This window comes from Solanum verrucosum, unplaced genomic scaffold, assembly GCF_900185275.1.
Source record: "Solanum verrucosum unplaced genomic scaffold, falcon-dt-bn FXZP01000120.1, whole genome shotgun sequence".
NCBI classification, from domain to species: domain Eukaryota; kingdom Viridiplantae; phylum Streptophyta; class Magnoliopsida; order Solanales; family Solanaceae; genus Solanum; species Solanum verrucosum.
The window spans coordinates 276,833-304,775 of NW_026020714.1; the positions used below are offsets into that span (position 1 = coordinate 276,833).

Below are 27,943 nucleotides of genomic sequence, written 5' to 3' on the forward strand. Positions count from 1 at the left end.
TTTACAAACACTCAAAAAAGCTTATATGTATTCTCAAACACAAACAACATTTTATTTTTTCTTATAAATTTTGAAAGTGGAAAATAAAGGAAAATCCATTTCTATTGAAAGGAAAGGATAGAAAACCAATCAAAAAATTTCATTTCTTGGAATATTTATCTTGTTTAGGATTTATTTATTTATCTTTTTGGAGCAATTTGGAAAAAAGAAAAATAATATTGGAGCTATTTATAAATCTTTTCTAAAACCCTCTTTACCTTATAGTGGCAAGAACCAGTCCATTGACTCATTTGGAGTGTTGAAGAGCTCAAAGAAAATGGGCGAAAAAGGAGGAACCCAAATCTCAACAAACACAAACAAGATGATAACTGTTGAAGAAGCACTTGAGATTGTGCTAAATGTGGCTCAGCGGCTACCGCCTGTGACTTTGCCTATTCCTGAGGTTTTAGGCAAAGTTTTGGCTGAGGATATCTCTGCGCCTGACCCTCTTCCTCCATATCCGGCATCTATAAAGGTACTATTTTTTCATACTCATGTACCGTTTTATCAAATGGGTATTGCTCAGTATTGGAAAATATGTTGTATATGTTAGTGTTAATCGACTTTTTTGGTATTTAGTTGTTGAATTTTGGAATTAATCCCATGGGTTTTCTGGGAAAGTTGTTATCTTTCTGTTGTCAATGCCCCTTTTCCCAGGTTGGGGTGCCTAGACTGTTGGGGGGTTGGAAGGGTTATGTGTAGGGGTGGAGCAGATAGGGTCAAGGGGTTCATCTGGACTTCCTTTGGTGGAAAATTACATCGTTTATATGGGGATTAGATGCTGAACCCCCTTTGGATTCTTGATGTGTTAACTTTACATATTTTGAACACCTTTAGTGAAAATTCTGACTCCGCCACTAGTTAGGTGGCGAAAAAAAGGATAATTGTCCTTTTATGGGCCACGTGATGGTTAAGAGGCCACCATTTGAATGACAATATCATGAGTTCCAATTCTGGTGGCCTTTTGGTTACTGATGTCCAAATGGGCTTTCATCTACCCCTGAATCAATTGATCAACTAGCCTCATTTAAAGTAGATGGGATTGGCAAAGAAAATGGACTTTTGAGGCAATTTGACCCAAAAAGCTAGCTCGTGTGGTGAGGATTGCTCAAGATCAAATGGAGATAAAAACCCATTCATGGGAGGTTAGGTAGTGAAGGAAGGATAATTTCCATCTATGGACAGCCTGATGGTTAAGAGGCCACTGTTTGAATGAACGTATCATGAGTTCCAAATCTGGTGGCCTTTTGGTTATTGCTATCAAAATGGTTTTCATCTACCCTTGACCCTTAAATCAATCTATCAACTAGGCCTCGTTTAGAATAGATGGGATTGGTAAATGGACTTTGAGGCTAATTTGACCAAAAAATGCTAGCTAGTGTGGTGAGGATTGCTCAAGATCATAAGGAGATAAAAACCCTTTCAATCCGCAAATGTGTGACACATAACAACATTAACTATGTCTATAGCTCTATATGAATCTTCTATAGACTAACTTCCTTTATTCAGGCCCCAAAAATGAGTTTGCTTCATAGAAGAGCAATCAATCAGAGTCCACAATAAAGGGGTATGGTTATGGTATTGTGTACCTAAACTAGTCAACTTATGATGATCCTCTGCCTAGTATTCGAGTAACTATGTTAAATTAACAAGAATTCAAATTGATGGTTGGCTTGCTCCTTTTTTCCAATGTTGGTCAAGAAGGATTTCTCAGTTTCCCACTTCTAAACTTGATGGATGATGTCCCTTCCCTATACTTTTCTCCGCTTAATGGAGTTAGGTCTCATTTGTTTGTACTTAATGAAGGTCTGAATGTTAATTATTAAGATCTCAATCATTATATACATTGTTTTTTTTTGGGTTTCAAGGTTAATCATTCAAATTTTAATTATTGTATGCATTTGTTTATTAATTTTATGTTACGATAATAAGTCTAAATAGATTTGAATGAATAGCACCTAGAATGAAGTTATAATATTATTAAAAGGTTATCTATTCAAGGATTTTTGCAAAGAAGACATTACACCATTGCTCCATCCACTTCCACTATTAAACCACCACTAATGCCACTGCCCACCATTATCAACTACCATCGCTGCCACCACCCATGATTGCCAATACTACCACCATTCACAGCCACCATCCTCAGTCACAACTGCCACACTACCATCCACCACCCACAATTTACAACCACCATCCTCAGCACAAACGCCACCTGAGCCAATCACTATAGTCAATTGTCACAACCACTAGCCACAATTTATAATCATCACAACCAATCACCACTACCACAACAATTACCAATCACTACTGACAATCACTGCTAGGGCTGGGCGTTCGGTCGGTTCGGTTCGGTTTGTAAATTTCGGTTCGGTTTTTTCGGTTTTCGGTTTGGCAAAATATGAAACCAAACCAAACTGAAATAAATTCGGTTTGGTTCGGTTATTACAATTTCGGTTCGGTTTATTTCGGTTTGATTTTCGGTTTAACCAAATTTAATTAATGCGGCATGTTGGTTGTGGCATCTGGATTATTTTCTGCTGGCCTGAATATAAACTGATCAAAATTTGACTTTCTTGGCCTTAATTTGTTTCACCAAGTCTCAACTTTCACGTCACAACTCACAAGCCTTTTACTTGAAACTTACCATATCATTGACTAAAATATCTAAATAAAACAGATAATTCTTGTCCAGCAAGCAGCAACATTAACAAACTAGTCGAGAATAAGAATAAAAAGGCTATCAAGACTCAAGAGTCAAGCCAACAACAGTACAACACTAGAAAATTCAAAAACTTGTGCCCAGCACCACTAAACTGAAACGTCCAGCTGCCAGTAGACTGAAAAGTCCAGCAAGAGAATAGTCGGGACACTGTTGCCTCTTGTATCATAAGAACACTGCATTGACTCTGCGGAGATACCAAAAACACTGACACTGCAAAAACAATTGTACAAATTTAGCATGATACAATAATGAGCTTGAAACTCTGTATAAAGTCTGGAAGCAAATTACAGACAACCACTGACAACTTTTTTTTCATCATATTTTTTTTGTTTGGATGAAGAGCCAACCACTTACATAATAAATGTAACATACAGAAGTAGAAACAGGAATGAACATACACTTACTGTTAGAAAAGTTTAAATTAAACGAAGAGCTGAAGACAGTTTAAAGAATGGAGTGAAACTGAACAACATAGTATAGTGACGAACAGTGCAAAGAATTCAGCATCTGTATAATATATAAAACTATCAAGCAAGTTATGTAAATAAGTTCTTTACTTACCCATACCATGCATCACTAGTTGATAGTTGAACTTACAAGTTGCAACTATATATCAATAATACTAGATTCAGTCCCACTACAAGCAAAATCTAAAAAAATATGAAAGAATTTGTTAGTTGTTAAGAAACATAAGTAATAAAATTATTTTCAATATAATTAATACAAATACCAAAATCTTACCAAGTTCAAGTTGCTCAAGATACTCTAAATCTTCTTCAATATTGATTGGAAAAGGCTCACTTCTAAGCCAATCTTGAACACAAATAAGAGATTGCACAAGTTTAGGAGTTAATGAACTCCTAAAGGGATCAAGAACACGACCTCCTGTGCTGAATGCACATTCTGATGCGACACTTGAAATGGGAATGGCTAACACATCACGAACCATCTCCGCGAGAATAGGAAATCTCGGCTCATTTACTTTCCACCATATTAATATATCAAAGCCATCACTATCTGGCTCAATATCTTCAGCAAGATATCTTTCCAATTCTGATTTACTACCTGAACTTCCACTAACTTCTTTATGCTTCTCAAATTGTTGTTTCGTTCTCATTCTTCCTCTATTTACAAAGTTGCCAGAACCATTCACACTAGATATAATTGATGAGTTGTCAGATGAAGTGGGTGAAGATGGTACATGTAAAGAGCTTTTTGAGGATTTCTCAACATAATAATCAAATAATTTGTTCATGTATTTTTTCACTTCTGAACATAGCTCATCCCCAACTTCTTTTCCAAACATATCCCCAATTGCAAATGGAACATAACCAAGCTTGTTACGGGGATCCAACACGGATGAAATAAAGATCATCTTGTTCATTTTATGTGGTTCACCCCAATACTTTTTGAACTTTTCCTTCATACTTTTTGCCATTTCTTTCAAATTACCATCTTCATTTTCCATCATCTCTTTCAAAATAAGATTAAGTTCAGCAATTTCAACAAAGTGTGTATTGCTAGTGACATAATTAGAACCAGAGACCTTCAAAGTAAGTACATAAAAAGTTTCAAGAAATTTCACCATTGACCTCACATTTTTCCAGTCAACACTTGTAAGAATATCTACACTAGTTTCATCTTTTGCACTAGTTCCATCTTCACCTTCAGAAGAATTAGAACCAAAGGTACGAAAATGGTTCAAGTATCCAATATCATAAAAACTATATCTTTCAAATGCAAGCTCAAAATGTTGTGCTACATCGAGCATCAAATATGTAGAGTTCCACCTAGTAGGAACATCTAAACATAATGATTTCTTACAAGTTATCAATTGAGATTCACAACATTCTTTGAACTTTCGAATTCTTGCGGGAGATTGTTTAATGTATTTCACGGCTTGTCTCACTAGCTTGATAGACTTACCAATTTCCTTCAACCCATCTTGCACAATAAGATTAAGGATATGTGCCATACACCTCACATGAAGATGGTCACCATCCATAATGTTAGTTCCCCAATTACTCAATTGTTTAGACATTTCTTTCACAGTAACATCATTAGAACTAGCATTATCAACTGTAATAGTAAACACATTATCCAAACCCCATTCAAGCAAACAATTAGTAATGCAAGCCGCCATATCCCTGCCCTTATGACTAGAAATAGGACAAAAATTTATTATTCTTTTATGCAAAGTCCAATTTCTATCTATAAAGTGGGCTGTCAAACACATGTAATTGATTTTTTGTATAGAGGTCCAAGTATCTGTCGTAAGACAAACTCTTGGACGTGCTTCTTTGAAAACCTTCTTCAAAAGTTGTCTTTCTTCAAGGTATAATTCATAACAATCTCTTGTCACGGTTCTACGAGAAGGAATATGAAATTGTGGCACTGTAACTCTCATGAAGTTTTTAAAGCCCTCTTTCTCAACAAAACTAAACGGTAGCTCGTCAACAATTATCATTTTGGCTAAAGCTCTCCTACTTTGTGCTTGGTCAAATTTCCAAGTGCTAATCACTCCTTCCTTTGCTCCCATTGAAGATGGTAGAAAATTAATTAGATTTTGACCTTTATCTACGGTGTCACGAGGAAATTTAGGACATGTTCTCATATGAGTATTCATTGACGACGTACCGTTACTTGATGTAGAAGCTGCATAAGTTTTCGCACAATACTTGCATTTGGCTTTCTTCGTTCCACTTTCATCGGTGAACTTGTCAAAATGCTTCCAACAAGTAGCTCTAGGTTCCATGAGTTTCCTTTTCTTTGAAGTATCGACATCAACTTCAACCTCATTGGGAGATGAGGTGTTAGGTGTGCTTTCATTTGAAGCTCCACTTTCACTTACCCTACTTCCAATTTGTGTCATCTGTAAAAAAGTGAAACAAACAAGAAGAACAACAATCAGAATTCAGAAAGACACAGACACACAATACATAATAGTTCACAAATCACACAAATTATCACATAGTTGCATTACTGCATACTTGCATAGTTGCATTCAATGATTAAAAAAACAATAGAGGATTCACAATTTATAGCAATAAAACTCACAAATCATACATGTATGATGTACCAACACATCCTAATTCCTATGTCTAAAAACATAAGAAAGCATTCACGCCCTCAACAAAAGTTTCCAACATAAACAGTAACTAACAAAATTAACTAACTGATATTAGTCATATTACATTTCATAATCATGAAATGAGGAAATAAAGAAGAAGAAGAAAAAATAAGGAGCACAGACATGCTCAATCCTCAATCTGGTAGTGAAGAATGAACAAGTTCATCACCACTAGGACTTAAAATTTATGACAGAACCAGTAAGAATCACCTCATAGGTCCAACACCCCAAAGCATAACAAAGAATGCAAACTTTTCAAGAACACTAAGGTACTACAAGGATCACAGTGTTTTACTACTCTTGCTGTTTCACTTTTGGGGTTCCAAAAGGAAACTTCTATAAGAAATTCTCCAAACATTAGGCCACATTTGAAAATGGAATATGGCTCTTTCTAGAATTAAATCTTCCTATAAACAATGGAATATAATGACAGAACTCTAGAATAAAAAAGAAAAAGAAGAGAAATAAACATAAGCAATTTGTAATTTACTCTTAACCATGAATGTTAATTGGAAAATTGCATCTTGAGCGTTAAAGAAAGTAATGGAAAATTTGCTTGGAAAGTGCAAATGCTCTCATGAAATATGAAACCAAACCAAACTGAAATAATATATAGAGATTGCCAAACAATCTGGTTGAGCACAAGAGTCATGGACAGTACACAAATTTAGTTAAGAGTCTCTAAAGTAATATATAGAGATTATCTTATGATTCTTATCCAGTGAGCACTTACCTTCGATTTTCAAGTCGCGAGCGTCGAGCAGTGCACTGAGCAGTAGGCAGTAGTGGGCTGCACCTGCGACTTGCGAGCAGCTGAGCACTCAGCGAGGAGCCAAGAGCAACAAATGACAAGCTGAGACTGAGAGATGAGGGATGAGAGTTGAGAGACGACCTGCGAACCTGCGACGTAAGTCGTAACTGAGACGAGAGTTGAGAGATGAGAGTTAACTGTGAGAGATGAAAGTTGAGAGATGAGAGACGACTTACGATGAGTGACGAGAGTTGAGAGATGAGAGTTGGCAGTTGCGGCATATTTTGAGAGATGAGAGACGATGAAGATGTTAGGGAAATCACAAATCAGTTTAGGGATTTTTGAATATTGATTGGAATTTGGTCTTGGCAGTGGGCATGGGCTGAATGTGATTGTAATTTGATTGGATTTGGGCCGGCTGGGTTGGGCATGGGTTGGCTAAAAGTTAATTAAGATTTAAGGGGGTAAAGAATATATACAAATAATTTCGGTTTTTCGGTTAACCGAATTTTTTAAGCTAAAAACCGAAAACTGAAAATATTGAAAATCGAAACCGAAACCGACCGAAATAACCGAAAAACCGAAACCGAAATTTAAAAAAAATCGGTTCGGTCGGTTTTTTCGGTTTTAACCATATTATGCCCAGCCCTAATCACTGCCATCAACCACCACTATCACCACCGTTACTGTCACTTACTACAATTCTCAACCGCTACTACCAATTACCAACATAGACTACCATCGACCACCGTTAATCACTATTGCAAGCCGAAATCACCACTAGCTACAACCTATAACCTTAGTTGCGCGGACTCTCCACTTTTGATGCCGCACCCGTCTCGGATTCTCCAAAAATACACTACTTTTGGCGAATCCGACACGCACCCGTTGGCATTTTTGAAGAGTCCAAGCAACATAGCCTATAACCACGATTATCAACCAACCACCATTCTCACAACTTGTTTGGATGGTTGTTACATATTGTTTCATGATGTATTTATACTATATTGTTTGGTGAACACACCATTGAATAGATTTTCTCAATTTCGTCGTTTCGAATTGTCATGCATTAGCAATTTCAAGGATAAACTTATAATATTACAAAAAAGCAGGATACGAGATATAATTACTAAAAAATAAATTGGATAAAGGATAATATAGGATTATTAAATACTTAGTGAGGGAAAAATTAAGGTGACGATACAATCACACCAAATAGGTAGTTACATAAAATGGGACTTAAAATTTAAACAACAACCCAAGTTAATATTGTATTTAAGATAGCATTACAATACAATGAGTAACAAACCATACAGACAAGCTGTCAGTCGGTACCCACAAACGCCATTGTTAACCATCTCCACCACCAACCATATAATTTTTGTAATATTTTTTGATATAGCATTAGATTAAATTAGTATTTCATTTGAATTTATATTTGTTATTTTTTGAATAACGACAAATTTTATACATTCAGATTTTGAGAAAACAAACAATCTTAATTATTTAGAATTTTAGATCTTAATATAACGTCTTAATCTTAATGCACATCTTAATATTCAGATGGTTATTTAGATTAACACGTTTTAATCTTTGTAAATAAACGAGGCCTTAATTCACAAGCACTATTCGAACTCGTGATTTGCACCTAATACACATTCCACAATGTACTATCTTTGCTGCTGAAGCAACCCCCGAGGGCCTTGGTTGTTGGCTTTATTTGGGCCATAATTAAAGCTTAAGAATAATACTAGGGCCAAAGGGCATTGGGAAATCCACGAAACCATCACAGTTATTAAAAAAATGGCCACACACCATCACTTAGGTAAGGGAAAAGATTATCTATAAATGCCTGTTTACATTTTGTTCATTAAAAACGTCCTACTTACTTTGAAGAATTAGTGCTGAATAAGTATGGCGATTCTAGAAGTTGTACTCATGAAGTTCTAATGGTGAAATAGCACTGTGAAGCTGATGAATTTTCCGGTGATAGAGAAATTCAGAAAATGAGAGATGTCAGCTTGTTCAAGGAGTATTTTTTACTATCAACGGGCTTTGATTTAGCCAGGGGGGGGGGAGGGTAAATTGACGATACATGATAAACTTGAGATTAAGACAGATACGAGACGGAATTAGTATCAGTTTGGAAGATGAAAGAAAAATGGGAGATGGCTAAAGATATAAATTGATGAGACTGAATGTTTATATATTTACTTAAGTTGGAAGCAGAAAATAGCTCAACAGAAGGCATCTTGATAAATAGTTTCTTTTATGTTGTTGCCTCCCTCTTTTAGGGGTATGATTAACTTTCTTTTGGATGGACTTGTTGCAGGACGGGTATGCTGTTGTTGCCGCTGATGGACCTGGTGAATATACTGTAATTACTGAATCAAGAGCAGGAAATGATGCACTTGGTGTGACGGTTACTCCTGGGACTGTTGCATATGTAACTACTGGAGGTCTGTTTGTTCAGATATTGTGGTTTCTTTGATAGTGTTAGTTCTATACCTTTATCCATGGTCAATATATTTGCTGTTGTTGATCTTGGTAAAATATTTAGAGATATATCTAAAAACAAGCAAAAAAACATCCTTATAGGGAAGCATTGATGTTTGACATCTAACTGTAACATATATTGTGTCGTTGGAAGATTGTGTTGTTGGTAGGTGCTGGTGTGACCACTTGTTAGATGCCGCGTTCAGACTAAAATTCCATTTTATTGAAGCTCTAGGGATAAAGTTGAGGCAGGACATGTCATATAGGGAAAGTCCAGCTTCAAATCTGACTTCTAACTCCCTCATCTTAGAGTTCTTGTTAGAGCAGAAATAAGGCACGGAGCAAAAAAAAATCTAAATTGGCCTTGGGGTTTTCTAGAAAACCTCTACTCTTGTTAGGCATGAAAACTCCTATTAAATGATATCCTCAGTGATAGTCAGGCTCTGCCTTGGCTTCAGGGTGTGAGTTTTGTGGCTTGATATCATTGAAATTGAAAGGATAATAGAAGTGTTAAGGTTTGGGCAATTATCTTGTTAAAAGATTTATTCGATGTTTACTACTACCATTTATGTTGTCTTAGGATATATGTCTGAAGAGTCACAGTTATGTGCTGAATCTATATGCATGTCCACTTGTTCTGTGACTGAAGTCATTTTATTGGGATATGGACTGAGACTTCATAATTAACCAAACTCGCTGAAATGAAATTTACAAGAATGTTATTTTACCCCTAAGAAACCAACCAATGAGGAAATTCTCAACTGTCAATATTATGCAAAAATAAAGAACCCAAGGCATAAATCACTCAAAAATACAAGTGAGCTTGAATGAAACAATAAATCGAAAAAACCTAAACATAATATTTAAGAAACTAAGACCATATTGAAGATTAAAACAGAGAGAATAAAAATACAACTGCAACGAAACAAATTTTGATGTCAGAATCGACGAGAAACAACAAGAACTCAATTGCCAGAACTCGAACAGGAACCAGAACTCAAACTCCCAAATTTCAAAGCTTTTCTTTTTCTTTTTAAGTAACGAAATTGTTGCATTATCTCTATCTTTTTATATCTGTATTCTTGATTCTGAAAATCCTCCTCTTTGTGTTGTTGTGTGTATGCATTTATTTATTTTTGTGTTGTGTGTTCTATCTGTGTTCTTGATTCTGAAAATAACCTCTTTGTGTTGCTGTGTGTATGTATTCATATAATTAATGCAGATTCAGTTGGTGGTATTAAACTTCACATAATTGATGTAGCCTTTGGGTTGTAGTATTAAATTCTGCATTGCAAATACAGTATAAATTATGCAGGAATCTATGTATTATTTTAGCTGGAATAGAATGTGGAATAAAAATACATGTGTTAGCTATACATGAGTTAGATTAGCTAAAGACAAAATGCACCTAAAATAAGCAATCCATGCATAATCCATGCTCACTAAATATTTTTTACATTATTGTTTGCTGCACACAATCCCCACATTATTATTCACACAACAATTCCTGCATTATAGTCCTCGCACAATTAGTCCCAAACCAAATTAACCCTTAACATATTATTAACCTATTGCAACTGGAGTTTGTAGCTCACAAGCCCCTTGAAGATAATGAGCAATCAATCTGGTCCAGTTCGTTGGATGTAATTTCTATTTTGGTGGGTTTAGAAGCTAGATGACTCTATTTCTCTCGACAAATGGTCATCCAACTAGTACTGTCTTGGGTTTCAATTGATTTTTCCATGCTGTACACGTATCCAGGTCCAGTGCCTGATGGTGCTGATGCTGTTGTGCAAGTAGAGGACACTGAATCAATTTCAGTTGCTTCAGCTGAACAGAAGCGAGTGCGAATATTGAAGCAAACTAGCCCTGGAGTTGATATTCGTGCAGTGGTAAGAACTTGATGCCGTACCTGCGGTATGCCTTATGCCTTGGTAGAATGGAGTTCGGATTGTAGAACAGTTTTATTGTTGGTTTGATGCGTTTTTCTGTTTTCTGGAAAATAATGTCTGTTTGAATATCGTTTTGGAATTTGTTGCTTGTAGGCTGGAAGAATTTTTTTTAAGAAGCAACTTTTTGATGGTGTTCCATTCTCTGTAAAGCAAAACATTTTTTTTTTTTGTATAGGAAACAACTGGTTTATTTTTTAAAACAAACAGATGAAGTAGTGGAGATTAATTGGACAATCATTTTACCATGTGATCCAAAAGCTATTTTACTTATATGGATGTCTGTGTTGATTGCAAGCTAGTGTGAATGACTGATGTGGCAGAATGACTTCCCATTTCTGGATGGTTGATCGGTATAAGTCTAGATACTGGTATGAAAATTTTCAGAAAAATAATCCACATAGTTTAGTAAGTGCTAGTATCTATTGAAGTGATTAGTTGTATTAACTAGAGCCTGTAAATCCCAACAGAGACAAAAACCACTTGGTGTTTCTTCTCATCTGTCTAAGCTTTGGTGGACAGAGTTACCCAATACCTGTGTTGGTGAGAGGTAGCGGGTATCCAGGGGAATTAGTCGAGGTGGGCTCAAGCTGGCCTCCTGGCACCACCGTCATAAAAAGATGAAAATGAATTCATACAATGTCTGGCAATGAGCTGCACCCTCAGACCTAACAATACATTAAGCTGATTGAAGTCTATTGCTGTCCTACTGCTGATTGGTGTGGCTATAATGAATTTGTGCTACCCCGGGGTAGTCCATACGAGGGACAAGTGAGCTTAATAGGCATGTTGGTCTTTTTGCATGTCTGAACTAGGAGCTTACAGCCTAATAGTGCATGTTAACTTGTTATCTTTTGCTCAAATATGACAACCCACTGATTTCGAGTCAAGTCAGTCTTACTGCATCTTCATAGAATTCTTGACCCACCCTGAGAGCCGTGAACTGCATATTCTAATATTCTTTGGGATACTGCTTATTTGAGAACCGTTCTCCTTGAAGCTGCTTAAATTTTATTATTCGGGTGTTCTTGTTGAGAAGGATGCTATAGGCCTTGAAATTGAAACCATTGCTTTCAATTACTTACTCCATATGACTACCACCATGATTGCTAAGTTGGTTCTTTTCAACTGCATTAAAATTGTCTTTTCCAGGGATCTGACATTGCACAGGGTACTATCGTACTGAAATCTGGAGAGCGATTAGGTGCTGCAGAAATTGGTCTACTCGCTACAGTAGGTGTTGTTGCAGTGAAGGTATTTGTTTTATTTCCTTGTAGTTTAAATGTTATAACCCAGAATGTCTGCCTATATCTTCCATTTTCCGTGCCAATTCTTGTGCTTATGTTGCGTTTTGGATTGCTGATAAACAGGTGTACCCCAGTCCAACAATTGGTGTCTTATCAACAGGGGATGAGCTTGTAGAACCAACAGTTGGGAGATTAAATCGTGGTCAGGTTGTAGAAGCTACTATGATATTCTTTTCTTCTAAAAACAATATCTGATGCTCCTTGTCAAAAAAATAATTAAAAAAAACATCTGATGCTTACGGTGGCAACTCAGTTTGCCATGATAATGACACTTTTGTCTGCATTAGTTTGCGACTTCAAAAGAAACATCTTCATCCAAGTATCTGTTTTCACTAAAAAGAACTTTATAATAAAGTTAACATTTGGTCATAGTACTTTTGTGATTCGATCAAACACTATTTTGGACAGAGTATTTCTACCCCAAAGCTATTAGATCCTCTAATTGAATTGGGAAGTACTTTTGTCAAAAAGCACCTCTCCGAGAAAGGGCTCCCTGTGGGTGATTGAATAGGTCAAACCTATGAACTTACGGTGAATAAACAACAGAAGCAATCTTGAGGCATGAATTTCACAAGAATCCATGTGAAGGTCCTGTAATGCTATCTTATGAAACAATCTTGTATCCTTGCATCATTATGATGGTTAGAGAACTGTTATGTGGGACAGTGTAGCACTCTTTCAAGCCAAAAACACCAGACAGTAGCAAGCACTGCATGCTTCCATGATAAAACTTTCCTTCTTTACTAAAACCAAAAGCACTAGTGTTGATTAAAAAGAACTCAAACTGCTGAAAACTGTGATTATGTCAAAAAAAAAACTCTTATTTTAGGTCTACCTTGGGTTTCTAAATTGCAAACGGAACACTGTATTAGGTGTAGACATTCACCTCTGGTGTATTTTACTTAATTTCAATTTATCATAAGCAGATCAGGGACTCCAACCGTGCAATGATCCTAACTGCTGCAACACAGCATCAGTGCAAAGTTCTTGATCTTGGTATAGCTCGTGATGATGAGCAGGAGATCGAGAGGATATTAGACAATGCATTTGCTTCTGGAATTGACATCCTTCTCTCCTCTGGAGGTGTTTCCATGGGAGACCGGGATTTTGTGAAGCCTTTACTTCAAAAGAAAGGGAGAGTATTATTTCAGAAGGTAATGCTGGCAATATCTGTATACAGATTTTGGAAGCTTATATTTTCATAAGGTAATACTCCCTGTGTATGTTTATAGGATTGAGCTGGGAGTTTGTACATATATGTATATCTGGGTGTTTTTTGTTTGTATCGACATACATCTTGTGTCTATAAATTCAGAAAATAATTACTTACTGCCTTTCTTTGCAAATCAGGTTCTCATGAAACCAGGAAAGCCTCTCACATTTGCTGAGATCCTTCCCAGATCATCTGACAGGACTTCCAGTAAGATTCTTGCATTTGGGCTACCTGGAAATCCTGTGAGCTGTTTGGTCTGTTTCCATCTCTTTGTGGTTCCAGCTATTAGGCACCTCTCTGGGTGGGCAAACCCACATCTTCCAAGGTTGGCAAGAGTTGATAGAAGAAGTCCTCTTCTCTCTCTTTCCCTGAATCCTTTTTCTATTCAATTTTTGGTTGATTTATGGCTGTCCAATCTCAGTAAAGCAGTATCCATTTCTAACAATTGTAGAGTGCAAGCTCGTCTAAAGCATTCAGTAAAGACAGATCCTCACCGTTCAGAATTCCATCGAGCTGTTATCTCCTGGCAGTTGAATGATGGGTCGGATTATCAAGGGTAAGCATTATATTTTCTGTTTTTGTTTCTCTTTCTTTCAGAACATGCAGTTCCATCCAACTATAATCCTTCAAGGGTAAATTTTTGAAGTTTAGTACTTCATACCATTTTCCAAATTAGATTGATCAAAATATCATTTTCCAATTGCACTTACTGGTGTCATAGATGCTGGTTCTCTTAGGTTTTTAATCTAAGAAGCTCCCTTCTTGTTTACTCTGTCTGATGTATCACATATTGCAAATGGTAGAAGTGCTTGATATATGAGCTTATTCAGTAAATTAAAAATCAGTTGATGTGGATGCTATTCTTTTTACTTTGCTTTGTGGGTTTGAATGTACAATATTTCAATAAATCCATAATTTGACGTATTTGTAATGATATAATTTCATGCCTCCCTGTGTTTATTTTTCATATAACACGGTTCATAGGTCACCAGATTGTGCCTTTTTTGCTTCTTTCACTGTTTGCCTGTAAAATCCTAGCTTTCTCAGATTGTGTTAGGGATGGATTCTAGTGTAACTGTACATATCGTGAAATGGGATATTGTGGGACTGTATCCACACAGCATTGCTTTAAAGACTTGTATGTTGAGGTAGGGACGAGATGTAAGTTTAGAGAACCTCCAGTTTTATATTACTCTTAGTTTGCCTTATAAGATAATTTAGTTGTTATTGGAATCAAATGGGTCTGAATCACCTTGTAGAAGATTCATTTAGTCAAACACCAAGTAGAGCAGTTGATTGATATTTTGTTTTGTGGAAGAGGGAAGGGGGGTCAAGTTGAAGTTGTCCAAGAGGAAGTTAAAAGAGAAGGAAATTTGCAATGCATTACAAGGTGAAGATTATGAATATGCTGCAATGAGGGACCTAAGCTAATCTAGTTACTGGCAGGCAATCCCAACTCATCTGCATGATATTATAGGTTTTCAAGTAAAATGTTTTTCTGAATAACTGTTTTTCTTTGAATCTGCTATAAGGCAAACTTTTATTAATTAAGGTAATTAGATTTAGTAAATCTTTCATTGAAGGGAACTCAGGCACAGGCCGCAATGCCCCTTCTCTCTCCTCCTTAACACTTGACTGGTGGTCTCCGACGAAGGGCTCCTTTCCAATCCAAACCAAGTTTGATTGGTTTTGGATCAGAGTACATGGTCTTCCTCTACACCTCTGGTCCACAAGTGTCATGAAAGAGATAGGTGGTAAATGTGGAGGTTGGCTGGAAAATGAAGAAGAAACGGAAATTAAAAACCACCTGCGATGGGCTCGCATTCGGGTTAAGGGTCCGAGGGAGACAATACCACTGTCCATTGATGTTGATGATGGAAATCTGATCTTCTCTATGCCCATATGGGTAGAGTCGCCGGCGATGTACAAGAAAAAGGAGATAGTTACTAACCCTAGACAGGTGACTATAGCTGGTAAAGGAGAGCCAAGAGTAGCTCTAGGTTGTGGAAAGTATAAGAAGACTTTTCATGAAAAAGGTAAAGAGGTTGTAGGTCTTTACCCAACAGATTTTGTGGGGTCTGACACGCAACAGGTGGTGTCAGCTTTAGAGCAGGTGGCTTGTAGCAGTGCTGAATGTTTGGATTTACAAGAATCTGTGATCCAATTCTTTTAAATTCCACTTTGCCACCAGACATGGACCAACCAGAAAGTCCTTTTGGGCCTATTCATTTAACTACCAGACCAAAGCCCACATCAGAACCATTTATTGAGCCTATTGGGTCACAAGAGCCTTATCAAGAGGAGGACCGGCTCCTTTTTCAGAAATCAACAGATGAGATGAGCTTTTTAATTAAGAAGTCCAATGGATTCACAGAACCCTTTACAAATTCCATTCTAAGGGAGTCGGGCAAATCAGAAAAAATCTTTGAACATTCCAGCATTGATGAGGACACAGAATTCTGCATGTGAATGGAAACAACTCCCAAGAACTTTCAGAGCCTTAGCATAGACAATTTGCAGATCAAAGAAGGCAAAGAAACGAGCGATCTAGTTTCAAGCCAAATGGATAGCATCAAGGGAGTTGACAGCGAGGTGGAAGAAGGCGTTATAGAGCTCTTCGGAGAACAAATGGTGGAGTATGAAGACCCTAAACCTTTGGCAATGGATGACAGCATCGTGGAGGACTGTATTGAATCACAAGCAACGCTAAGGTTTCAACTCAATCTACTCAAACTTAGTCGTTTGTTTGGAGTCTCTACCAAAGGGTATGAAAAAGAATTTTATTCCTTAATCATGAAATTAGAGCAAAACAAGCCAAGGGAGAATCAGAAATCAAAGGATAGCTCATCAAGCAGTACAACAACAGTGTCCCAAAGGAATTAAGGAATTTGATTTTCAACATGAATTTCAAGGATGGTGAGCCAAGAATCAGAGGGAGAAGCCTAACTATTGTGGAACAATGAGGGTGAAATTAGTTTCATGGAATGTAAGGGACTAAACGATGAAAATAAAAGGGGATTAGTTAGAAATCTAGTTAGTCAATGGGAGGCAGATATTTACGTCTTAGTGGAAACTAAACTGACGGGTAACATAAGTAATTTGTTGCATACTATTTGAAACAATAGATGGGTGGGGGAGTTGCATCTGGAAGCAGTGGGGAGCAGTGGAGGGATACTAATACTATGGGACAAAAGGGTCTGGGAAGGGGAGTTAGTAGAGAGTGGTGAGCAATGCATTTCTTGCAAATTAACAGGTCAGAACCAGAATTTAACATGGTACCTGACGGCTGTCTATGCGAAGTGCAAAAGAATGGAAAGAAGGGATCTCTGGTGTGAATTGGGAGCCATGAGAAGTCTCTGTGAAGGGCCGTGGGTAGTGTGTGGTGATTTTAATGTCATCAGATATTCATCAGAAAGAACAAACTGTACATCTATCAATGGGGCTATGTCAGAATTCTCTGATTGTATTGAGGAGGTGGAGCTTATAGACCCTCCTTTATTTGGAGGGTCTTTCACTTGGAGAAGAGGAGGGAACCATACAACTGCATCAAGGATTGACAGAATAATGTATTCTGCTCAATGGGAGGAACTCTTCACCCTCATTAGACAATCAACTCTTCCAAAGTTGGTATCTGATCATAACCCAGTTCTACTGACTTGTGGAGACATGAACTTCAAGAAGTCATACTTCAAATTTGAAAACTGGTGGATGGGGGTTGAAGGCTTCAAGGAGAAAGTGAGTTTCTGGTGGTCATCATTTGTAGTTACTGGTACAGCAGGTTTTGTCTTAGCTGAAAAGCTGAAACTCCTAAAAAGGAAATTGAAGGAATGGAGCAAGAATAATAGGAGCAACTGGAAACAACAAAAGGAAGAAATCCTTGACAAATTGTCCAAATGGGAGATCCTTCAAGAGCAAAGACCACTTACAGATGATGAATTAATGCAAAAACAAATTTGGCAATGTCTTTTGAAGAAGTTGTCAAAAATGAAGAGATAAGGTGGAGACAAAGATCTAGAATACAATGGTTGAAGCAGGGGGATAAGAACACAGTTTTTTCATAGAATAGCTACATCTCGCAAAAGATACAACACCATAGAATCTTTAAAGGTGGAGGGAAGCAATGTCACTGATCCTACTGATATCAAGGAGGCCATCAAGAGTTACTACGAAAATTTGTACAAGGAGACAGAAGTTTGGAGGCCAGAATTACAATTGCAGGGGATTACTTGTATTAATGAGGATGAAAAGGAAGAGTTACAGAAACAAATTGAGGAGGAGGAGATTCTAGAATGCATTAAACTTTGTGCGATGGAGAAAGCTCCTGGGCCCGATGGTTTTCCCATGTCCTTCTATCTTATATTCTGGGAAGTAATGAAAGAAGACATCAAAGGTATGATACACGAGTTCTATAATAATCAGAGGACTGAGAGAAGTTTCAATGCAACTTTTGTGGCTCTCATCCCCAAGAAAGTAGGTGCTTCTGAATTGAAGGACTTCAGACCTATAAGTCTAATCTCAGGCATATACAAAGTGTTAGCAAAGATACTAGCTGAGAGACTGAAAAAGGTGGTGGATAAGTTGGTCAACAAGCATCAGATGGCCTTCATTAAAGGGAGACAGATAATGGATGCTGCACTTATAGCTAGTGAATGTGTGGATTCAAGATTGAAAGGTGTTGAGCCTGGTGTAATGTGCAAATTGGACATTGAAAAGGCATATGATCATGTAAATTGGAAGTTCTTGCTGAACACCCTCAAACAAATGGGCTTTGGAGAAAAGTGGTTGGGTTGGATTCATTTTTGCATCAGCACTGTCCGTTTTTCTGTTCTGGTGGATGGTGAACCAGTGGGCTTCTTCCCTTCAGAAAGGGGACTTAGACAAGGTGACCCCTTATTCCCCTTTCTATTTATCTTGGCAATGGAAGATTTTGATAGCTTGATGAGAATAGCAATACAAAACAGATGGATCAAAGGTTTTCAGATACAGGGTAGCAGTGGACAAGTTAAAGAAATTTGTCATTTGCTATATGCAGATGACACTATCATTTTTTGTGAACCTCGGGAGGACCAAATAAGATTCTTAAAAACAATCTTACTGTTTTTTGAAGCTTCCTCGGGTTTGAAAGTGAATTGGGGGAAAAGCAATTTATTTCCAATCAAGGAGGTGACAAACATTTTGAATCTGGCAGATATTTTGGGGTGCAAAGTGGAGAATATGCCAACAGTTTACTTAGGTATGCCTTTGGGAAATGAACACAAGAGCATACCAATTTGGGATGGCATTGTGGAGAAAACAGAAAGGAGATTAGCAAGATGGAAGGCTCAATATTTGTCTATGGGAGGCAGACACACTCTCATCAATTCAGTGCTAGACTCCCTTCCTACTTATGTCATGTCACTATTTCCATTACCCCCCAAAGTTCTGAAGAAGCTGGACAAATTAAGGAGGGACTTCCTTTGGCATGGATGCAAAGAAATTAAAGGTTATAACCTAGTCAAATGGGAGATAGCCTTGAAAAGCAAAGACAAAGGAGGTATGGGTATTAGAGATCTAAGGAAACAAAACAATAGTCTTTTGATGAAGTGGTTATGGAGGTATAATGAAGAGGGGCAAGCTTTATGGAAGGATGTCATCAGATCCAAGTATGGTGAGTACAGTCCTTGGTGCAGTAATGTTAGTGTTGATGCCTATGGGGTGGGGGGCTGGAGAACTATCAGAAACTTATGGCAAAAACTTGAAGCTAATACGTACATTGAAGTGGGAGATGGCAGGAGAACTAAGTTTTGGACAGATGCGTGGAACAAACAGATTCCTCTAAAAGAATCCTTTCCAGATCTGTTCTTACTATGTAGTAATCCTGATGCAAATATCAATGAATGTTGGACAGCACAAGGGTGGGATCTAATCTTCAGAAGATTTTTGAATGACTGGGAAGTGGAGAGAGTGGCCAAACTGCTAGAGCTATTAGAAAAATTCCCTGGCATCACCAATGCTCCTGATTCTTTGAGATGGAAACATAGTAAAGATGGGGCTTTCACGGTTAGCAGAGCATACAAAATGGAAATTCCACAGCAACGCAACTCTAAGCAGAGTTTATGGAGAAAGGTATGGAGAACCTTAGCACCAAGATAAAATGCTTTACATGGTTGGTTGCTAGAAGGGCTTGCCTGACAAATGAAGTGCTGACGAGAAAAGGAAAGATTATAGTATCTTGGTGTTCATTATGCGGGAACACAGCAGAGACCAACCAGCATCTATTCTTGCACTGCAACTTTACAACACAAATTTAGGCCATCTTCCTTAGTCTCACAAAAACAAACTGGACCATACCCGAGCATACTGCAGATTTGTTGAGTTGTTGGATAAGAGGGGGGAGCAAGAGTCAAAAAGGCATGGTGGAGGATAATTCCACATTGCATTTGGTGGACAGTATGGAAAGAAGAAAATAGTAGAAATTTTGAAGATAGGTCCAATTCCATTCAGAAGGTTAGATGGGATTGTATTGCATCCTTTTATTTTTGGTGTAAAGAGAAAGGTTTAGAGGATACAGAACAGATTGTAGAATTATTAGGACCCTTGTAAGTATTTTTTTTTTCTCTTCTTTTGTTCCCCTCTGTTTGCAGGTCACCAGCATCTCCTTAATGCTGAAGAATACACCATTACCATTTTCAAAAAAAATAAATACCTCATTCATACTCTTTTAGCAGACTGTTGCAGTGGCCAGTGAATGACATCAAAAGCTTCTTTCCCCACTTTATGATTTGCAGGTTCATAGCTGAGAGTACAGGTCATCAAATTAGCAGTCGACTGCTTAGTATGAAGTCAGCCAATGCTTTGTTAGAGCTTCCAGCTTCAGAAACTTCACTACCTGCTGGTGCTTCAGTGTCTGCAATTCTAATTTCTGATATAAGCAATTTCCCTGGGAGCAGGAATCTGCAATTGACAGAGTTAAGTAGCTCCCAACAAGAACATAAGCTAGCAGCTGCAGATGCTGGCAGTTCTGAAGTATCTGAATTCAAGGTAGCGATTCTTACAGTAAGTGATACTGTTGCCACAGGCTTGGGACCTGATCGCAGGTAATCTCTATGTAGGAAGCTGCTCCTCTGTTTTTTTCATTTGTATCAAGTTGCTCAGTTGTTTTGAACTTATGTTCCATACATACCAATGTTTCATAATGTCTTATTATCGAGGGCAATCCCATATTTCTTTATTCTTTTGATTATTTTTCTTGTCCCTTATTTCCTTATTCTTCTGCATTCATGCTGATAGGTTAGAGGAAAGAGTGCATTACTTGCATTTTGTATGCTATATCTTGTTAGCTAGTAATTTTTTAGTGACATGCGTATCCCATATAATTTCTCACTGATGTGCTTAGATTGGTTGTCTTGAGATAGAAAGAGGGAATTAAGACCATTTTGGCGTGTTCTTATATATTAACCAGTAAATTCTTTAAAAAAGCACATCCTGAGTTGTTCTTGGATGGGAATATTTCAATCTAATTTAAAACCAACTTCATTTATGAGATGCATAGAGTGGTCATCGTGAAGACCATCAGTGACTCCTCGTTTCTCTACTCACTAGGGGATTCTCCTCATCCTCAGCTAGCCGTCTAACGAAAGAGTGACATGTTTTTCAACCTTCATAATGACTCCCCCCCCCCCCCCCCCCCACCCACCCACACACACACACACAGAATTTGCCTCCATGACCACTATACATGACTATATTCTTGAGTTTGCCACACCTTGTCTAAGACATGACGGTGCAACTGACACATCAGTTCTCAGTTATTGGAATTGCAAGAGATGCATCGGGATACACCTCCCTTCCTCCACCTTTTTTATTAAGAGAGGTCACATTAAGATACACCTTTTTGGTTCGTCATTCCAAAAGGGTCACTATAGTGATGTGAAAGGAAAAGTAGCATATCTGATATTACTCCGTGTAAAAGTGGGACATGTGAGTGCATAGACTCTTTGCTACATATATAAAGCTACTTCATATTGCTTGGTGTTTGAATGGCTCATATATCGTTAATTAGGATCATATTGCTCTAGTGCTTCCAGAAGAGGCAAAATTTACCATCCTAAATGCCTAAATGATAAAAGAACTGGGAGGATGGTAGTCATTCTTTGACAAATTGAACTCTGCAGTGGGCATGTTTACTTTCTTTCTCCTTCTAGCTCTACTTCTGTATTCTTCTATTTTTGGCTTGGTTTTTGCATAGATAAGGGAACTAGCATTGTACAATTTGATTGGATCGACTGATATTGCTTTAGTTTTCTGGTTAAAATATCTCATCTGCAAGTGAACATTTTGTCAAATGCTTAGATATTCTATTTTGAGTTCATCATAGGCTGGTTATGTTAAATAATTTTTGTTTCCTCCCTTTTCTTTCTTTGAGACACTCCTTATTTCTCCATCCACTAGGGGATTCTCCACAACTAGCCATCTAACAAGGTGTGACATGCTTTTCAAACCTTCATAATGAGCTTCAATCTGTGCCCAACCACCACCTGTGTGCGCGCACGCGCACACACACACACACAAAGAAAATGAAACAGAAAAACAGAAGCTTCGTAATTTTGCAGATGGTACCTCTAAGTTCTAACTATTTTGCAAGAAAAGAGGAAATACCTCAAAATTTGTAGTCATTGGCAACCATTGATAAGAGTTGAACTATTATTTAATTTGTCTCTATGGCCACTATAAATGACTATACTATTTCTTGAGTTCACCACTCCTTGTCCGAGACATGATGGTGCAACCGACACATCAATTTTTAATTCTTGGAATTGAAAGAGATGCATCGGGATACACCTCCCTCCCCCACCTTTTTTATAAAGAGAGGTTGCATCAGGATACACCTTTTTGGTTCGTCATTCCAAAAGGGTCACTTTAGTGATGCGAAAGGAAAAATGGCAAATCTGATATTACTCCATGTAAAAGTGAAACATGTGAGTACACAGACTCTTTGCTATATATCTTAAGCTACTTCATATTAGTTGGTGTTTGAATGGCTCATGTATCATTAATTAAGATCCTATCACTTTACTGCTTCCAAAAGAGGCAAAATTTATCATATTTAAATTTTATTTTACAAAGAAAGGTCGCATTAGGATACACCTTTTTGGTTCGTCATACCAAAAGGGTCACTTAAGTGATGCAAAAGGAAAAGTAGCAAATCTGATGGTACTCCGTATAAAAGTGGAACATGTGAGTACCCAGACTCTTTGCTACATATTTCAAAGAGTATGCAGACTACTTCATATTATTTGGTGTTTGAATGGATCATGTATTGTTAATTAGGATCATATCACTTAGTGCTTTCAGAAGAGGCAAAATTTACCATCCAAATTGCCTAATGATAAAAGAACCGGAAGGATGGTAATCATTATTTGCAAATTGGAACTCTGCTGTGGGCATGTTTACTTTCTTTCTTTTTCTAGCCCTACTCCTGTGTTCTTTCTATTTTTTGCTTGATTTTCACATGGATAGGAGAACTACCATTGTACAATTGATTAGATAGGCCGATATTTCTTTTGTTTTCTGGTTAAAGTGTCTCATCTGCAAGTGACCATTTTGTCAAATGTGTAGATATTCTAGTTTGAGTTTAGCATAGGCTGATTACTTTAATTGATTATTGTTTTCCCTCTTTCTTTTCTCTGCATTAACACTGTTTTCACCTTGGATTGAATTTACATGGCCACTTGATATTTTCGTGCTCACATGAAATGCTAGAGCCCATTAAAAAAACCTTCCCTGAATGTGTGATAAAGAATGCAAAGGGAAGAACAATGAGAGCTCAGGTCTTTAAAATTGTATACACTGAATGTGTCTATGCCATATGGTTAGAGCGGAACGAGCGAGTCTTTGAGAAGAAAGCTAGAGATTATGAAGTCATTCCTGGGAGATAGCATATATGTGTAGTATTAGAGCACAGTTTCTATGCAACTTGTTATTCTAGCTAGAGATTTGTTGCCTTAAGAGATAGACTGGCTAGTGAGTTTTGATGTAGTTTTTTTTCCCCTCTGATGTGAGATAGCTAGTATGTCAACTAGCTGTAGATATGTAATGTTGATGCTTTGGTGATTAATACTAAATGTAAGTTACCAAAAAAAAACCTTCCCTTACTTGATTATTAAATGATCCGAGTTTCTTTATGCTATGTGATCTTGCAGTGGTCCAAGGGCAGTTTCTGTCGTCAATGCATCATCAGAAAGGCTTGGAGGGACAAGTATAGTTGCAACAGCTGTTGTGCCAGATGATGTGCAAAAGATTAAAGACATGTTGCAGAAGTGGAGTGACGTTGACAAAGTGGATCTTATTCTTACCCTTGGTATGTTAGTTATTATGGCCATGGTCCGTTTCTTTTTCAAGCAATAAAATATTTATGAATGACTTGCAGGTTTTCATTCACTAGTATAATTTCAATGGCTGGAATAGCAATAAGTCTATTTATTTTTATTTTCTGCTGAAATGGCTTTTTCAGAACACAAAGTTGTCATCTAGAACCTTCATTCTTCTTCTTGTTTCTCTCATACTTTTACTGGATGAGTCAGGTGGGACTGGCTGTACCCCAAGGGATGTTACCCCTGAAGCTACCAAAAGTATGATACAGAAAGAAACACCCGGTCTTCTCTATGTTATGATGCGAGAAAGTTTGAAGGTATTAAAGTTCTTATATCACTGGTATTCCATGGGCATTTATTAGACTATATATGTATTACAGGTGCTAAAATTTGGCAGATATTTTAGACACCCTTGTCTGTATAACCTTCATCTAGTTGATTGCTGAAATTGTGGGGCTGTCGAACAAAGAATGAAAAAATAGAACTAGGTGTATAACCACATGCTCATGTTATTATTCACAGTGCATTTCTATTGAAAAACTGGGGAAAGAAAAGATAAATCTATTTCCTAAGCATATTCAAGAATTAAATACCAAAATTTGTATGAGTAGTCTTGAAAGTTGATCACACATGGGCTTACCCTTGAGGTCAATGAAATTAGAATTAAGACCATGGAAGATTAGAGTTTAAATCCAACATAGACAAAAAAAGTAATTGATTTTTTCCTTTTCTGCCTAAGCTAGGTGGAGTTATCCAGTGGATTTTTCCCTTTTCTGCCTAAGCAACTTTCCTCAAGTATCAAAATGAACTAGAGAATTCAAGTTAACCAAGTGATTTTCTGTTTGCCTATATGGTGGCCTAACAACAATAGATGTGTATTGTCAAACACTAATGAAGTGACTTCTTTTGATAACATCAGATATTTAATCTTCAGCATGCTTTCTTTATTTTCTTAATCAGTTATCCGGTGGTTGAAACTTTTGCATGTTCACATAAGGCAGCTATGGAATTTGCATGTTTATGTAAGGTGGTTATAATATTTTGCCTTTATGGTGGACTCACAATCATGCATCTTACTTCAAATAGGTTACACCCTCTGCAATGCTCTCACGTGCAGCAGCTGGAATAAGAGGATCAACATTGGTAAGGCCAGAAGTCCAAACTATTGTATTTTTACTATCATGCATCACCAAACCACCCACATGAATCAGCCAAAAGTTTCCTCATATTGTTGATAAGCTCAGCTTAAAATTGTGCTCGACTGACAGAAAGGGAAGGCATTTGTGGTTTTAGAACTTGAGACAACTATTGCAGTAAAACCGAATTACCTTGACTAAACTAAGATTATTAAATTTGTACAAAGCATGCACTTTGAGTTGAATAACGCTGAGTCAGTGGGTTGACATACTAGCTAAGCATATATTTTCACAAGCATATTGTGCTATAATTACTCAGATTAATATTTAAAACTTAATCTAAGGCTAAGTTTTTTATTTTGTCTTTACTTTAAAGAAGCTTATGGGATCTTAGAGTTAGAACAGTTCTGCTGCAAGTTTATGTGTGTATTCTCCCTAAACCTATTTTGAGCAAGTCCAAAATCATTGACCTGAAGAGGTTTCAATTATTTTTATAGGCCTTTTCGCTGTTTCAATTTTTACTCTACTCATTTGCTTATCATTTGAGTTTAACTCAAAACTAGGGATGTGTTTCATCAGTTGTGTTATGATAGGATCTTCTATATAGGGACAAGATATTGGTTTACTAGCAAAGGTTCTGTCTTTGTAATCTTAGTCTTCCACTTGACTGAATGCCTTTGCTTAGCAAGTCGAATCTTAGTGTTGAGTTTTAGAACTATGGTTCATCTTTCATTTTTACTGAACTTATTTGCTTAGCAAGTCGAACTGAGTGTTAAGTTTCAGAACTGTGGTTGTATTGTCATCAATTTATGCATCTTCTCTCCCTAATCCAATAATCTCTATTTTTCTCTGTGTGTTGATTTTACTGTACATTCATGTTTTAGGTGTACAATGTTTTACCTCCGGCAACAGTGTCACACTTATGATCACACTTCCATAGCTGAAAGCAACAGGAAAGAGAATCATTAATATCTTCAATGTAAAATTACAACTAGTGGAAATTTTGAAGTGTTGAAGTGTGTGACAGCTCCTCTAAAAACTTAAGCCGGCAGAGAGATCACACTTTTATTACTTAGTGGGTGTTTGGATTGACTTATTTTAAGTAGCTTTTGGCTTTTAAGCTCTTTTTCATTTTTGGAGGTGTTTGGGAAAGACATTTTTTTAGGTTGAAAGAGTACAAAGGTAAGCTAAAAGCCAAAAGCCAAAAGTTCCCAACTTTTGGCTTTTAGCTTATAAGCAACTTTAAAAAGCCAATCCAAACACCCCCCTTAATTATACTCTCAACCCCTCCACCCAGCATGGACCTATTTTTTTTTTCATGAGCCAAGAACGTGGAAATTCTTTTTGATAATGGCTGGCTCTGAGATTCGATCCCACGATCTCTTCTTTGCTATAATACCATGTTAAAAAATGGGTTTTGGGCCAAACTCAAACCCTAAATCTAGCTCTAGAGACGAGGATTGCCCAAGATCATATAAAGTGACCTAATTCCCTAAGTCCACCAATGTGGGACTTAATACCCCCCTTACACCTAGAACTGGACATTTGGAGTATGGACAATGTAAGACGCCCATATCTGATAAACAGTGAATTGGTATGAACCCGATTCTCATACCATGCTGAAGTGTAACCATCTCATCTAAAAAACTTAAGTTGTTAAAGAGAGTACAATTTAATTGCTGAATTATGTTCTCAACACGCCTCACGTGTAGGCCTGATTTTTTAATTTCATAGGCCAAACATGTGAAAATTCTTTTTGATAAATGATGGGAGGATTGTCCTAGACCATATACGGAGACCAAGAACCCCTTATCCCATTGATGTGGGATTCCAACAGGAAGCTAGTGATAGTTGTAGATAGTAGTTTCCTTTATTTGCTTATCGTTGCAGTTGGGCTGGGCTCCGACTCTATGATAGTTTAAGGTAGTTAAGGATGAGAGGTACTTTGAGTTGATAGTGAATCCCATCTCAAGATGCAAGTTGTTTTCGTATTCAACTTAAATTATTTTCCATTTCAAAATACTTGAGTTCATTTGAAGTGTGTGAGAAATTCAGTGTATGTGAAAGCTCCTTCTTAAGTCTCAACTTTTGCTGCTGTTTTTTCCTTTAAGATGGTTCTCCTAGTATCATTAGGATATTTTCTTTTGTCCGATTCATGTTTTACCCTTAAAACTGGAGACCGCAAGGTTGACACCTGCAAGGTTAAACTGCTAAATCCTAAATGGTCTGTGAGGTGTGCCTCTATGTGTCGAGAAGAAGCATTAGGCTAATTAGCAACATAAGTGAGTCGACTTGCAGATTTTCTTCCTTTACCAGGAGAGCCAAGTGCGAGCTGCATGATAAGTTCCTTTTATGTAAAGAAAGTGCATCTAGCTTTAATTGACACAAGATTTAATTGTATCCCTTCATTGGTTAGAAATCTTTTACTATTCTTGGAGCTTTTCTAACTGCTGCTCCTTGATGAGTCCCTCAGAATTTTACCTTTTACACAATGTTTTCAGATCATCAATATGCCAGGCAATCCAAATGCAGTTGCAGAGTGCATGGAAGCTTTGCTGCCTTCACTTAAGCATGCACTGAAGCAGGTAAGGGGTGACAAGAGAGAGAAACATCCTCGTCATATTCCTCATGCACAAGCTGCTCCCACAGATACTTGGGAACGCAGTTACAAGTTGGCTTCGAGTGGTGGTGAAGAGCATGGTTGTTCCTGTTCCCACTAACATGTATCTCTTGTTGATATTATACTCCGACATTAACTTGGAACCATGTGCATCTAAAGCACCTTTTCCAATGAGTTATGTTGTATCTTATATACAAGGCCACTTCAAAGGACAGGAAATTTGAA

The 27,943-nt window shown here is 37.3% G+C and overlaps 1 protein-coding gene across 1 annotated transcript; it reads left to right on the forward strand.

Annotated features, from left to right (window-relative positions):
• The first annotated feature begins 281 nt into the window (after positions 1–281).
• Positions 282–27,922, forward strand: LOC125812559 (molybdopterin biosynthesis protein CNX1). The gene is made up of 13 exons (XM_049492043.1): positions 282–514; positions 8,978–9,104; positions 10,903–11,033; positions 12,243–12,344; positions 12,461–12,544; positions 13,324–13,551; positions 13,748–13,935; positions 14,062–14,166; positions 20,378–20,686; positions 23,792–23,949; positions 24,173–24,279; positions 25,049–25,105; positions 27,600–27,922. Exons 1-13 carry the CDS (start codon positions 317–319, stop codon positions 27,816–27,818), a joined length of 2,013 nt encoding a protein of 670 aa, XP_049348000.1. The 5' UTR covers positions 282–316; the 3' UTR covers positions 27,819–27,922.
• Positions 27,923–27,943: the final 21 nt, after the last annotated feature.